Source organism: Bos javanicus, chromosome 24 (assembly GCF_032452875.1).
Source record: "Bos javanicus breed banteng chromosome 24, ARS-OSU_banteng_1.0, whole genome shotgun sequence".
NCBI classification, from domain to species: domain Eukaryota; kingdom Metazoa; phylum Chordata; class Mammalia; order Artiodactyla; family Bovidae; genus Bos; species Bos javanicus.
The window spans coordinates 50,528,009-50,543,405 of NC_083891.1; the positions used below are offsets into that span (position 1 = coordinate 50,528,009).

Consider the following 15,397-nt stretch of genomic DNA (forward strand, 5'->3'; position numbering starts at 1 on the left):
TGACTAGAAGTCTCTAGATTATTTGTACAATTAGAAGTCGATGGACAGAGGGCTACAGTGTTGAATATATACTTTGTGCCAGACAGTAATTATGAACTTATCAGATATGAGGTAGTATTTAAAACATTTAAGCTTTAAAAATGTGGTATCTTGTATAATTTAATTTTTAGGATTGTCAAATAATGTAATATCTCTATTCTGGTACAAATGGTGCTTGAAAAGTCCCCCAAATATGATAAACCACTATATCGTGGATAGATTTTAATAGAAAACTCAGACTTTTGCCTTGAACAATAAATTATCTTCTGGAATATTTTCATGGCGTAAAAGAAATCCCAATTTTGTTTTCTTAACTAAGATTTTGAAATAATTATTTTTAATTTATTGTTTATTAAGTATATTATTCTTTAGAAGAGTCTTATTAGCCAGAAGGAGATTCAAGTATATCCTAAATCTGGCCCTTGGCATTTTCTTCACTTACTAATTTAGGGGGCACCAGTAACCTAAAGCGGAGAAGGCAATGGCACCCCACTCCAGTACTCTTGCCTGGAAAATCCCTTGGACGGAGGAGCCTGGTAGGCTGCAGTCCGTGGGGTTGCTAGAGTCGGACACGACTGAGCGACTTCATTTTCACTTTTCACTTTCATGCATTGGAGAAGGAAACGGCAACCCACTCCAGTGTTCTTGTCTGGAGAATCCCAGGGACGGGGGAGCCTGGTGGGCTGCCATCCATGGGGTCGCACAGAGTCGGACACGACTAAATCGACTTAGCAGCAGCAGCAGTAGCAGTAACCTAAAGGATGTGTATTTTAGTGTTTTAGATTGTCACATAGACTTTTACCAGAGGTGATGTTACTGGGGTGAGTGCATATATATGAACCTGTGGAAAGAGTGCCTTTACATGGGGGAATCCAGCCCAGGCCCAATCACACACATATACACAAACATATTTTTTCTCTTTTCAGTTAAAATGAGGAAAACATAGATTTGGAGAGCCATTCTTTCATTTTATAAACTTAAGAAGCTAGGACTAAATTGTATTTTTTTTCTTCTATGATACTGATTTTTTCCCCTACTTCTCTCATGACATAGCAGTCACCTTATATTTATGAAAATTTGATGTAATAAAATAGCATTTTACAAGCTTTAAATGGAGCAGATGTTTGAATTCTTTTCAAGTGTCATTGCTCTTTTGCTTTCAAAAGTAAGATCTGTTCCTTTGTGTTGCTTAAGCACTGGACACTCAGGTTAAGAGCTTTATTGAGATACAGAAATAATTCACATACCATATAATTCTCCCGTTAGACGTGTACAGTACAGTGATTTTTAGTATATTCACAGAGCTACAGCCATCACCACAGTCAGTTTTAGAACATTTTCATTACCCTAGAAAGAAATCTTGCACCCGTTATGTGCTACCTCCCAACCCCCTGTACCCTCCAGCCCTAGCCAGCTACTAATCTACTTTTTCTCTTTATGGATTTGCCTACTCAGAACAGTTTTTGTAAATGGAATCATCCAATTTGGTCTTCTGTGACTTCTTTCACTAAGCCTCATGTTTTCAAGCTTCATTCATGTAGCATATATCTGTACTTCATTCTTTTTAGGGCTGAATAACATTCCAAGCATTGCATTTTGTTTATTCGTTCATCAGTTGATGGACATCTGAGTTTTGGCTGTATTACGAATAATACCACTGTGAACATTCATGTACAGTTTTTGTGTGAATGTACATCTTCATTTCTCTTACAAATACCAAGGAGTGGAATTTCTGGATCATAATGTAACTATGTGTAACTTTTTAAGAGACCGCCAAACTGTTTTCCAAAGTGGCTGTACCATTTGATATTTCCAGCAGCAGTGTATGAAATTTCTGATTTCTTTACAGTCTCATGAATATTTATTATTATCTGCCTTTTCCATGTTAGCCTTCCTAAGGGCATGTGACGTGGTATCTCATTTATGGTGGGTTTTGATTTGTATTCTCTGACGCTGTGTCAGGTTTGTTGTTGCACACATATATGTAAGGGACGGGGCAGGCAGGGCTTCTAAATCACAGCAGTAGTTTGGCCACCTCATGCGAAGAGTTGACTCATTGGAAGAGACTCTGATGCTGGGAGGGGTTGGGGACAGGAGGAGAAGGGGATGACAGAGGATGAGATGGCTAGATGGCATCACTGACTTGATGGACGTGAGTCTGAGTGAACTCCGGGAGTTGGTGATGGACAGGGAGGCCTGGCGTGCTGTGATTCATGGGGTCGCAAAGAGTCGGACACGACTGAGGGACTGATGTGATCTGATGATCCACTTAAATTTATTCCCAGTCACTAGATATTATGTGTCTTACATCCCCAGGTCAGATAACTTAGCAGGTCTTTAGTGCAGTCTTCTGTTCAAATGTCCAATATACCATCAACACAGTGACCTGTTTCTCTTCCTGGATTACTGTTTCTTGGTGTTGATATAAACAGTGTACTATAAATTGAGCCTTATGAAAAAAGAATGCCAAAATTTGACTACTGGTTGAAAGAGAATATCCTGAAGGTGTTGACAGTGATCTTTATAAGACACCTTTGTTAAGTAATGGGTTTGTAATAAACTTAGAAGAGAGTAAGGAAATATGTTTAAACAGATGAAATCAGAGGTAAATTGTTGATTAACCCAGGGATGGAGATCAGGAGTATCATTTGGATCTGAGACAAAAAGAATATTTAAAACCTTTGGTTACTTTGAATTGTCTTTATCAACAGCTCAGATTCTGAAAGGAAGATGTTTCCTTTTCAGTGGAAGCCTTAATTTTATCATCCAGTATAACAGATGAAACCTGTTATGGTGTAGACAGCGCACAGTGAGGAGGCAGCCCGGGTTTCAGTTTAGCAGTATAGTCAACAGTTAAGTCTTTTGGTGTGAGTGCTGTAATTACATAAATAATCCATGTGGAAAGGAGATTTGCTGAGGTGTTTAATGAATCGTGTTTACTACGTCTGTAGATAAGAGTCGCAGTGTTTTAAAGTTTCATCTTTGTGGTTGGTTATCTGTGATATGTGCTCCTGGTGTTAGCATAGATCTAAAGACCATCATAATTACGATTGTTTATAACATATTGTAAAGAACCCTTGGTTAATTTTTAATTACTCTTGGTGGAGTTGGGGGTATGTTGAGAACATATTTGAACCCAGGAAATTATAAGTTGTATTCCCTCCTCCCAGAGGATATAAGATTATATATGGGCCATACTAGGTTAATGATGGAGAAGGCAATGGCACCCCACTCCAGTACTCTTGCGTGGAAAATCCCATGGACGGAGGAGCCTGGTAGGCTGTAGTCCATGGGGTCAGACAGAGTCGGACACGACTGAGCAACTTCAGTTTCACTTTTCACTTTCATGCATTGGAGAAGGAAATGGCAGCCCATTCCGGTGTTCTTGCCTGGAGAATCCCAGGGACGAGGAAGCCTGGTGGGCTGCTTTCTATGGGGTCACACAGAGTTGGACACGACTAAAGTGACTTAACAGCAACAGCAGCAGGTTAATGATGGTTAAAGAAAATTTTTTTTAAGTGGTTGTAAAATGTAAATGTAAAATGTAAAACTCCTAGAGGATAATGTAGGAGAAAATGTACATGACCTGGGGTATGGCAATGACTTTTGAGACATAACATCAAAGGCAGAATCCATGAAAGAAACAGTTGATAGACTAGATTTCATTAAGATTTAAACTGTCTGCTCCATGAAAGATGGTGTCAAGAGAATGAGAAGATTAGCCACAGACTGGGAGAATATATTTGCAAAAGACACATCTGATAAAGGACTGTTATCAAAAGTATAGAAAATACTTAAATTTAGCAATAAGAAAACAAACAAACCTAATTAAAAAAGGGGCAAAAGACCCAAATTGGTGCTTCAGGAAAGAGGATATAATGATAGCAAGTAAGCATATGAATAGACTTTCAGCTTCATATGCCATTATGGAATTGTGAATTAAAACAGCACTGGGACACCACTGCATACTTGAAGAATGGCCCAAATCCAGAAAACTGACACCACCAGGTGCTGGCCAGGGTGGGGAGCATCAGACACTGATTCGTTACTGGTGGGACACTTTGGAAGACAGTTTGGTAGTTTCTTATATTCCCAAACATTTTCTAACCATATGATCCATCCATCAACACTCCTTAACATTTACCCAAATGATCTGAAAGTTTATGTCCACAGAAAAACCTGCACCTGGATGTTTATAGCAGCTTTATTCACAGCTGCCAAAAACTTAGAAGCAACCAACACATCACAGAGTGGAATGTTACTCAGCACTGAAAAGAAATGAACTATTAAGTCATGAAAAGACACCGAGCAACCTTAAATGCATATTTCTAAGTGGAAGAAGCCAATCTGAAAAGGCTACATATATTCTATATGATTCTAACTGACATTCTGAAAGAGGTAAAACTATGGACACAGAAGATGAGTTGTTTACAGGCATAGAGAGGAGGGAAAAAACGGATGGATAGGTAGTTTTCAGAGGATTTTTAGGGCAGCGAAAATACTATATCACTATGGTGGGTGGGTGGGTGGGGGTGTGGGTGTGGGTGTGGGTGTGCCACTCAGTCGTGTCTACTTTACAGCCCCATGGCTGTAGCCCACCAGGTTCATCTGTCCATGGAATTCTCCAGGCAAGAATACGGGAGCAGGTTGCCATTCTCTTCTCCAAGGGATCTTCCTGTCGCAAGGTTCAAACCTGACTCTCCTGCATTGCAAGCAGCTTCTTTACCATCTGAGCCACCAGAGAAGCCCACATATCACTATACATTTGTCTAAACCCATAGAATCATAAAACCAAGAGTGAGACCTAATGTAAACTGTGACTTTTGGTGATAATGTTGTGTCAGTGTAGGCTCATTGATAACAGGTGTGCCTCTGTGGTGTGGGATGTGGCAGTGGGAGAGGCTGTATCTGGGTAGAAATAGAGAACTCTTTACTTTTTTGCTGAATTTTATCATGAACCTAAAACTCCTCTAAAAGATAAAGTTTGTCAGTTTCCTTCTTTAAAAAAAAAAGTCATTGTGGAGCTAATTGGCTTTTCAGATGTTTGCATCCCTATTTTGTGCTGTGCTGGGTAAGGCATTCTGAGAGGTCAGAGCACAGTGGAAAAATTCAGAATCTAACGGACTCTTGAAAAAACAGCGGTTTTTGTTCTGGGTGTTGTGGGATTTCTGATTTCCAGACCTTCATCATGCTTCCTGTCCCTTTTAGGACCAGTAGCTTGGTTAGGTAATAGTACATCCATATTTGACAAACTTCGATCCAGAGACTGAGGTAGTCTAAGTTTTGTCCATTGTTGATGCTAGAGGATAGGCACTGAGTAGAAAAATAATAAATAGGAATTTGGTTTGCCATTTGGAGAGGATTCTTTTGTTTATTATTGTTGTATGCTCTTACGGTTCATGTAAAGACTGTGACTAAAGACAATCAGAATTTTTTCAGGAATCTGAAAATTACTGGCATGGGTTTCAAACCTGTTCTTTATCTGATAAAGTTCTGTGTTATGCATTCTTCTTTTTCTTTTATTGTTAAAGATAATTATCCTCACTCATATTTGGGTTTTGTGCATACTTGGATTGTTTTCAATTGTACTTTACTTTTGTTGAAGGAGTATAGTCACATGGTTCAGAAATTAAAATGCTGTTTAAAATGTGCGTTGAGCAGTCTTGAGCTTCTACTCTGTCCTTGTCTTCCTTTCCTACAACTAACTTCTCAAGGTGACCACTCTGCTTGTGTAACCTTCCAATGCTTTAAAAAATGCCAGCCCTTGGCATGGTTGGTAAAGAGCATTGAAATTACTTATAAGCTCCTTAACTCATCTTGCAAGGTTGGTGGCTACCTGGGAGACCAAAACAAAATAAAAAAGAATAAATGACGTTTATTGAGAGCTTCCTATATACTATGCCAAGTTTACAACAATATGAAAAAGCATTGCATACTTAGCATTCCCGTTTTATAGATATGAAAGTTGAGGCTTCAGAAAGGTTAAGAAATTTAACCCATGTAAGTAGCAGACATCAATGATAGGATTCAAAGCTAAACAATTTTTTAAAAATCATGAGCATTTCTTAAATTGATGAGAAACTAGTTAATGGAATCCCATGTATCCATCACTGAGATTCAGTAGTTAAGGTTTTACATTTACGTGATCAGTTCTTTTTCCTTTGTTTCTATTTAAACAAGACCTAAATATCCTGTTAGATGCTTCTGTGCAGCTCTGAGATATGCCCTTGTTTCGTCACATAGTGACAATGCCTTTTATTCATTCCTCCAAGTAGTTAGAATGATAAAGAAAAGAAGCTGACTGTATGACCTAGGCCGTCAATTCAACCTACAGAAAACTCTTCATTTAGTTATGAAAGGGTGGGATGATTTCTTAACTTCGTTTCACACAGTGGTGTGGTTTTTCACAAAGGCACTAATGGCTGACCCACACTGAACTCAGATGAAGGATACAGAGGCCAGTGGCAACCAAAACTGTCCTAATAGTGAGCTGTGCCTCTTTGGTGAGCTTCATTCAAGCCAGCTTTCCTAAGAACTTACCATCTACATAAAAAAATTAAACAATTGAATTAATTCTTTAATCCTGAGAGCTAAGTCAAGCTGTGAGTTTTAAGTAGATTGTGCATTGGTTTTTGACATACGGAATATTTCTGCTGGACTCACGGCATGAAACTTACACTTAATTTTTTCTTTAAGGTCTTTGATTTGCGTCAGTGTCACCGTCAGATGCAGCAACAGGCAGCCACGGCACAAGCTGCAGCAGCTGCCCAGGCAGCGGCCGTGGCAGGAAACATCCCCGGCCCAGGGTCAGTAGGTGGAATAGCCCCAGCCATCAGTAAGTATGCTTTTGATTTTTTTTGTTTTTTCAAGTGTAGTAGTTGGTGCTTTATCTTGATTGACTCAGTTAATTAGTTACTTTAACCAGTAATGGAAAGTGAAGTTCTTTTTACTGGGATAATAACATTTTTGAATTTGTACCAAAAAAAATAAAAAAGCCTGTTCATCTATAATAGTTGCCCTTTGTTTATGGCCCTGTGTTCATTCTTTTTGTATCAAAAAAGGGACTGTGGGATAAAGAAGAAAGGGGGTTGTTATTATTATATTGATCAGTCTCCCCTATTTTTGTTGATGCTTTTAATTCTTGCTTCACCAGCTAGGGTGGGTTGTAATCACCAGTGTGCTTTGCTTCATTCTAGAAGGAAAGCATATTTCAATTTCAGAATTAGACGTCTCTCCAACTTTTTTTTAAGTGTACTGAGCATGGAGAGAAAACCAAGCGAGGGTGGCGTTTGGATAGCGTGTAGACTTGTGTTTAATTTTGGGGTAAAATTGAACTGTGTGCCAGGTTTCACACTGATGGGGAATTTTTTACTGCAGAGTTAAACTCCTGACTATAGACTTTTATGATGGAAACACGTGGCACCCATCTTCCACGTCTGAAGGCATAACTAGTGATTCATTCAACCCCTGTTCTTAACCTCTTCAGTGTGGTAAGCAAATCACACTGGCTAAGAAAACTGCAGTGGCCCTGCAGGTTTCTCTACAGTACATGCAAATTCCTCCCATTAGTTTCATTGTAATATTGATGAATGCAGATTGACTATATGACTGTATGTTCTGACTGGAGAATTAGATGCAGAGTCTCCGTTGTGACTTATGCTCAGGAGTTTACAATTTCGAGGTAGATAAGGCATACTCATTTATAGAATTTGATTTTTTTTTTTAAATTTGGGCATCTAAACCATTAATTTGCTAGTTTTGATGTTACAAATATGCTTTTACTGAAGAATCCAGAGCTGTTACTAAATTTCTCCTCGTCTACTGCCCATCCCCACCCCATCGAGTAATTACATACTATCTCTGTTACATTGTGAAACTGAGAGACAGACGTCATATAGGTCATCCAAGAAGTCTTAGTGGAACCAGGACTATTTTCTGTCTCATTGTTAGTCATGTTTTACCTTGAACTAGATAGTTTAGACAGAGTAAAGTTCTTAGAACCAACGTGTAGACATGCACTGCCTCTTAAAAACAAGTTATTTCTTATCCCTTCACCTCCACTTCTAAAGAGAAAAAACAGATGGGGTGTTGGTGGATTGTGGTAATTTATAATTGATGGTAGCTAGAAGACCCATGTGGAATATACATTGTCTTAACCAAAAGTTTTCAGTCCCTGTTGACAAAGTATAGATCTATGCTTACTTTTTGGCACTTTGGCAGAGAAGTCTTGTGCTGGGGAGAATGCAGTAAAGAAAGCTGGTCACCTTGTTAATGTAAGATTTAGGGGGGATGGAAGGGGTCAGCCTGTCCCACTGACGTCTTCCAAATCTTTTCTGATAGGTTTGTCGGCTGCCGCCGGGATCGGTGTGGATGACCTCCGTCGTTTATGCATACTCAGGATGAGTTTTGTGAAAGGCTGGGGACCTGATTACCCAAGACAGAGCATCAAGGAAACACCTTGTTGGATTGAGATTCACTTACACCGGGCCCTCCAGCTCCTCGATGAAGTCCTTCACACCATGCCTATTGCCGACCCACAGCCTTTAGACTGAGGTCTTTTAACTTAACGTTGGGGCCCTTACCATTATCAGGATGGTGGACTATAAGATGCAATCCTGTTTATAATCTGAAGATATATTTCACTTTTGTTCTGCTTTATCTTTTCATAAAGGGTTGGAAAATGTGTTTGCTGCCTTGCTCCTAGCAGACAGAAACTGGATTAAAATAATTTTCTTTTTCCTACTTAGAACTTTTCAGGCATGGCTCAGAGCTTGAAGATTGGGACAAATACATTCTTATTAAATCTTCACCAGTTTTGTTTGAAGGAATCATTCCAATGCTGGAAAATTTAGCCCTTTGAAATGTTTTAGAGCCTTTTATATGCAGAACATCAATATGTGTGTTACTCTACAGAATAAATTTAATATTGCTGATTTTAAAGGCAGAGGAGTTCTCAAAGTTAATTCACCTATGTTATCTTGTGTGTGAGTTGTTACTGTTGAACATACTTTACTCCGAAATATTGTGCCATGTGGGTGAGTTAATTTTACCAAGAGCAACTTTACTCTGTGTTTAAAAAACATAGTAATGTATTATAACCTTTTATCCAAAATATTTTTTTTCAAGTTAAACTAGTGAAGATGATTTTAACTCAGATTGTCTTGCGACCCAATTTTTCTTTTGCCAAGGCAAAACACTAATCTGTGTATATTGAGAATTCCTTAAAATTACCAGACAAAGGAGTATCGTTTAAAATTACATTTGTTATTTTTGTTGGATAACTATTTATCAATAAATATACTTTTGCCCTGTTAAACAGTAGATGTATTCTGTATTTCTAGGCGCACAGGGTTGGTTACTAAGGAGCCTAGAAGAGGAATTTCTTTCCTTCCTTAACATAGGGAAAGATTTTATATTTTTAAAAACACTAAAAGCAGTGTCACTCCATCTAATATCTTACCGTTCTGCACAGGTGGCAATGCTAAGCTAAATAATGAGTATTTTGGAAACTGCTAAATTCTGTGTTAAGTACTGTGCAGAATAATAGAAACATTACCATTCATTGATAGGTAGTTTGGATATTTTTGTACTTGATTTGATGTGTGACTTTTTTTTTCGTATACTGTTTAAATCATGTATGTTATGCCAATGTTTAAAATTCAGTTTTTGTATCTTGGGGCAAGACTGCAAACTTTTTTATACCTTTTGGTTATTCTAAGCCCTTTGCCATCAATGATCATATCAATTGGCAGTGACTTTGTATAGAGAATTTAAGTAGAAAAGTTGCAAATGTATTGACTGTACCACAGACACAATATGTATGCTTTTTACTTAGCTAGTAGCATAAATAAAACTGAATCTCAACATGCAAAGTTGAATTCTAGGTTTGATTTTTAATTTTTTTTTTCTTTTGCACTTTTGAGTCCAGCCTTAGTGGTGAGACACCTTCTACTAAATGACAGGCAACAGCTGGTGCTCTCGGGCAGCTCTGGCTTTCTTCTCCACTCTACTAGGACTCCCCACGGACGTTACGTATCAAGTGTAGGGTTGGTTAATTTTTTCACTTTTATTTTACTGTAGCAAAGCTAGCCCTGATTGTCTATAAGATAAATAGGTTATCTGCAGGATAAATAGTGTGAAATCAAAGATGATCTTTCAGGTGTTTTTGCTTTTTTCGTGGAGGGCCTTTCTTAGTGTAATAAGATTATTTCAGGTGTGTTATAAGTTTGAGACTTGAGAAATACTTACGCATGATAGTCATCCTTATATCAGCTTAAATCAACAAATCTTCTACTTCCTTGCTTAGGTCTTCTTAATAAGACCATCCTAGAAACCACTGAGTTTGCTTATTTCTGTGATTTAAACATATCTTGATCCAAGCTACATGTCTTTTGCTTTTTTAAAATAACATTTCTACCAACTCATTTATATTCTTGAGTTCTTACAAACACTTCTGTTAAAGACCTAGTTCTAAGCTGTAAAAATGTGGTGATTTTATGCTTTATTGGCAGATTGTCTAGAAAGGTATCTTCATTCTCTAGGAATTTTTGACTTTAGGTCTGTTTTACTGTGAATGAAGAGTAGGAGCGAGAGGAGAGAGTTTTAGAGTAACAGATTTTAAAAACAGTTTATTTGATTAGAACTATAAGCATGCTATGATATAATACATTGCCTCCTTTTCTACTTTAAAGAAAGTTTGCGTGTTTAATCATCTGGGGGAAGTATTGTGGAAAATATTTGCTAAGTAGTCTGTCTTTGCGGAGAAGGCAATGGCACCCCACTCCAGTACTCTTGCGTGGAAAATCCCATGGACGGAGGGCCTGGTGGGCTGCAGTCCATGGGGTCGCTAAGAGTCAGACATGACTGAGTGACTTCACTTTCACTTTTCACTTTCATGCATTGGAGAAGGAAATGGCAACCCACTCCAGTGTTCTCGCCTGGAGAATCCCAGGGACGGGGGAGCCTGGTGGGCTGCTGTCCATGGGGTCGCACAGAGTCAGACATGACTGAAGCGACTTAGCAGCAGCAGCAGCAGTCTGTCTTTGAGGCCAGGCCACCCACCTTGATTGCTTTTTGCAAAGAGCCATAAAAATCCTACAAGTACATAGAAGTACTTCTAGTTATTAATTGCTTTATATTTGTGCCTAGGTTCAGTCACATGCTTTTAAGAAAACATTTAGTATATTATAATCAGTTATTTCTGAGGTCTTAGTTGTTGAACAGTATTTACATTTCTTAGAGGTAGTCATCTTTGATGAGTAAGACTAAAAGAACCACTAGGTTTAAGATTTTATGGCTATTTTAAGAGTAGAATAGTTTCCACATTTCTTGGAATCTGATTGTTATGAGGATAGGGTTCTGGGTGGGTTTTCTCTAGCTAGTTCATATCTCAAAAATGCTCAGAATGTTGAGTTTCGGTGAGAACTGAGTGAGAGTTGAACCAAGTATGTACCTTTATAATCCAGTACGAGGCCCCTTCCACTTTGTCTAGTGCCTTTCAGTGCATTATCAAAAGGAAATCCTTAAATCCAAAATGGTGTTGTTGCCTTTATTTTCCAGGGGGTAGGTTCTTTTGTGGGATATAGTCTTATCTCATTTTTTATAGTATACTACCCCTGTTATACAAAGATAATGATAGTAAATCACTGCCATATAACCTTGTTTTTCTAGAAGCATGGCTCATTTGTATTGACCTAACCACTAAATAGGTTGCCTGTCCCATTCCTCTTGTAAACATTGTAGGTTTACAGTTTAGGTGACCTGGCTTAAGGAGAACCATACTCAAAATATCCAGATAAACTGAACACGTATTAGTTGTGTTGCATTTCAAAGTCAAAAATCCGCTTTCATGAGGAAGGGTGTAGTGTAAAGAACGGGTATTTGTGATAGAACATTTGACGGCAGAATAAAATGTCCTGTCTTCCAGATGATAAATATCTTATTTTAAAAGCTTAATTGCAGTTCTCTTCTTGACCATGCCCACCTAAAGAAGGGAAATTTTGCATTTTTCCCATGGTGCTCCTTAAGTATCTGTGAAGGTTAAAGAATATATGGTGAAGTATTTCTATTCTTGATTTGGTATTAACTAGTTAATAGTTACTAGCGATTATACAAAATCAGATTAGTTTTGAACCTTTTTGAGAGCCTTTTGGAAGAAACGGTGGTATTCTGAGTAAGGCAGAATCCTTTTTGTTGATAGTTTCTAAAGGTTCTCACCATCACTGAGTCATTTTACTGGCTTTGTGTTTAATGACAGCAGATTGGGAAAATGGAGTGTTTAAGTTACTGGGGTAGATGAGTATATGAAAGTAATTACCTGTAAAGTCAGTTAACAACTCCTGTGGATGGGCTTGGCTAAGACTTGCAGATGGAAGAAATGCTTTTTTTCCTTCCTAAAGGCAGGACCCCTCTTGTTGCAGATAGCTATCTGTAAAATAATTGCCTGAACCCTCCTTTGCAATATGATAGAAAATGGGATATGAGAACCTTGTGTGCAACCTTTCCATTTTTTCCTTTGGACAACTAGGTAATTTCTTTTCTCCTAAGATACATTAGGAAGGACATAAAAAGCTAGTGACCTTATTCGTAGCATCCTCAAGCCCAGCCTTGTCCCTAAGCACTTGCCCCAGTGTTGCCAGAGTGTTTATCTTACTCTTCTGCTATCACCACAGAATGGAAATTTTTGCATAATCCAAATTTACCTTGTTTAAGCAGTAAAACTTTTTTTACTGTGCTCATTTTCTGGGGTGGAGTTATTTGATATGTGTGTCAGAGAACATATTGGATACGGTGTTTCTCTTGTGCCTACTGGCTTGTAGACTTGAGGGGCTGCTGAGACATGTGGGACAGTTTTACCTTCACTAAATGGTCACAGGCTGCTGTGGTTTGGAGTGTTTGGTTTTGTTATACACAGACCCCTTCCTCCCGCCAGTTAATGACAGCAGCCACTTCCTGTGTGTTGTCAGTATACCTCCCCTTTCTTCCTTCTCCCCTTTCTGATTGATTTTCCGGACTGCTTAGGCAAGAAAACCCGATAACCATACTTATTAGAACTTTCTTTAAAACACGGGCAACTGGGACAGGACCCAAGAAACTTTCCTGTAAAGTGCTGAAAGGACTTCAGGGCTTTGGCATTTGATATCAGTTTGACACTGAGTGTGCTTCCTGATCCTTGCTGAGTTTCAGGTAGTTGAGAATAGAGAGAAGTGAGTCATATTCATATATTTTTTCCCCTTTGACAGGTTTTGTTGCTTCCACTTGAGTGCTGCTCAAAACAAAAACTGGGGTTACAAGTGTTGGTTGGTTATGAAATGAGCATCAATAGTCAAAGGCAGCATCACTGCCTAGAGGACACCAGCAAAAAAAGAAAAAAAACAGCAAAAAACGAAAGCTTGGAAAATGAGAGGGTTATTTTTGTTTTGTTTTGGTGTCCCTTTTTGAGTCCTATCTTCTGGCCTTCCTCCTCACAGATATTTTTGACCTTTAGGTGCCTTTATGAGAATTGAGGGTCTGATAACCTGCCCCAAGGAGTAGCTAAAGTGATTGCTGATGTTTTCAGGGATTTTAACATCAGCTTTGAATGAGTGAATGAACCTTTTTTCTTCCCCTTCATCATTTTTTTTTTTAATGTAGGAAGAACTAAGGAGAAAACTGGTGAAGACAATCATTTCTCTCTACTGATGTGGATAATTTTCAGTTTATCTCAGATGCTTTCTCAAATAGGTCTCAGAACCAGTGTTCTTGCTCAGCCTGAAACTGGTGGCTCTGGGCTGGGGCCAGAAGCTGCACCCTCTAGTTTGCGCTCTGCCACTGAAACTTGATGTATATGACCTTGGGCAAGTCATTTCCCTTCCTTGGGCCTCAGTTGCCTCATCTGTAAAATGAGGGAGTTGGACTAGATGAGTTCTTCCAGCTCTGAAGTTTAAGTGACCTTGCCTACCTTGCAGCAGTTGGGGAGTTCTTCCTTACTTTGGTCTGCTGTTTGAGGGGGCTTTTTACTTATTTCCATGTTATTCAAATGAGACTGGGCTTGATATTTTATTACTGTTCTGTGGACAAGAAGTTACATAATATGTCCTTAAGACTTAAATTCAACCAAAGGCCTAGCACCACCTTGGGGGCTGCAATAAATACTTAAAAAAGAGGGAGAAAAGCCTTCATTTTATTTTCCCATCATCTGTTTTCATGGTGTATTAAGGCTTCTTTTGAGTCATGGTATTTTTACCTTTTGGGTCTGTTTATGACACCATCATCTTAGTGCTGTGTGCTGGTAAAAATTTTTAAAACTAAAATGAGTTGAAAACTTACTGTAAATGCCTAGTGATATTAGAGGTCATTGCTTTGGGTCTTTGGTTTCTTAACTCCTCTCAAAATAGGGAAATTCCCTTAAACTGTATCAATTAAAATGGTTTATATGACTCAAGAAAACAATACCAGTGGATGATTATTCACTTTATTTTTGGCTCTTGTTAGGTCCATTTTGATCAGAAAACTTGGCTGGAGCATTCCTTTCAGAGTTCTCTTCCAGCCCATCCTTGGATTAGTATAATTAATGGACTTGGCTTTTTCAAGGATCAAGCCTTCTTTGGGGGTGGGTCAAGGGTAGGGGGGTTGGGGAGTCCTGGTAGAGGCCAGCTCAGTGGTAGCTGGAAAGGAAGGGATGAAACCAGCTGCTATTGCTATGGCTGCTTGTCATTGATAGAAGGACTCAGGGCTTGGATCGGTTAAAAGGCTAAACACGGATTCAACAAACTTCTTCCAAGTGTTGGGTTCTGGCCAATGCCTTGGACGTGTGATTTAAGGGAAAAGTGTGAAAGCTTGTAGATGATGAAAACCTGGTGGGCTGCAGAACCATTTGGAAGAGGCGACTAGGGGTTGGGGACAGATTTGGCGGTAGTATCTGCCAATTCTGTTTCCTATCCTGAAGTCAGAGGAGCCATGCCGTAACTCAAGAGACGAGCCACACTTAGCTTATGCTTTGGGGAAAACTGATCAGCTAAGGGCTCTGGTAGGTCCTTTGTGGCTTTCTGTATGCTTTTGCCTGGTTGAAGTCTGTGGCTAAAAAACAGTTGAACCTTTCCTGAGAACTCTGTAACAAAGTATGTTTTTGATTAAAAGAGAAAGCCAATTAAATCATTATGTGCTCATTCTTTTTCTTAAGTTTGTGGGTGTTTTAGATCTAAAAATAATTCCTAATCACTGAGTGAATTCTTAGACTTGAGGACAACATTTTGCTTTATTGCTTTGTGACCATTGAAATGGAAACTGAAGCATTTCAAATAAGACCATGGGAGAAGAAACCCCATTCTTATTTCTAAAAGGAGAGAGTGAAGTGGTGTTGCTTGAAGAGGTGGCTGCT

The 15,397-nt window shown here is 38.8% G+C and overlaps 1 protein-coding gene across 3 annotated transcripts in view; it reads left to right on the forward strand.

The window, feature by feature from the left end:
* SMAD4 (SMAD family member 4) overlaps positions 1–15,171 on the forward strand; it is a 57,205-nt gene extending 42,034 nt beyond the window's left edge. For 2 of the 3 annotated variants that reach the window (XM_061400224.1, XM_061400225.1), the window contains exons 11-12: positions 6,736–6,874; positions 8,380–15,171. In XM_061400224.1, coding sequence (XP_061256208.1) covers positions 6,736–6,874; positions 8,380–8,591 — 351 coding nt within the window. In that variant the 3' untranslated portion in view covers positions 8,592–15,171. Of the gene's footprint in view, positions 1–6,735; positions 6,875–7,416; positions 7,530–8,379 lie in introns of all 3 variants that reach the window. The other variant, XR_009733323.1, reaches the window with a different exon arrangement.
* The last annotated feature ends 226 nt before the right edge of the window (positions 15,172–15,397 follow it).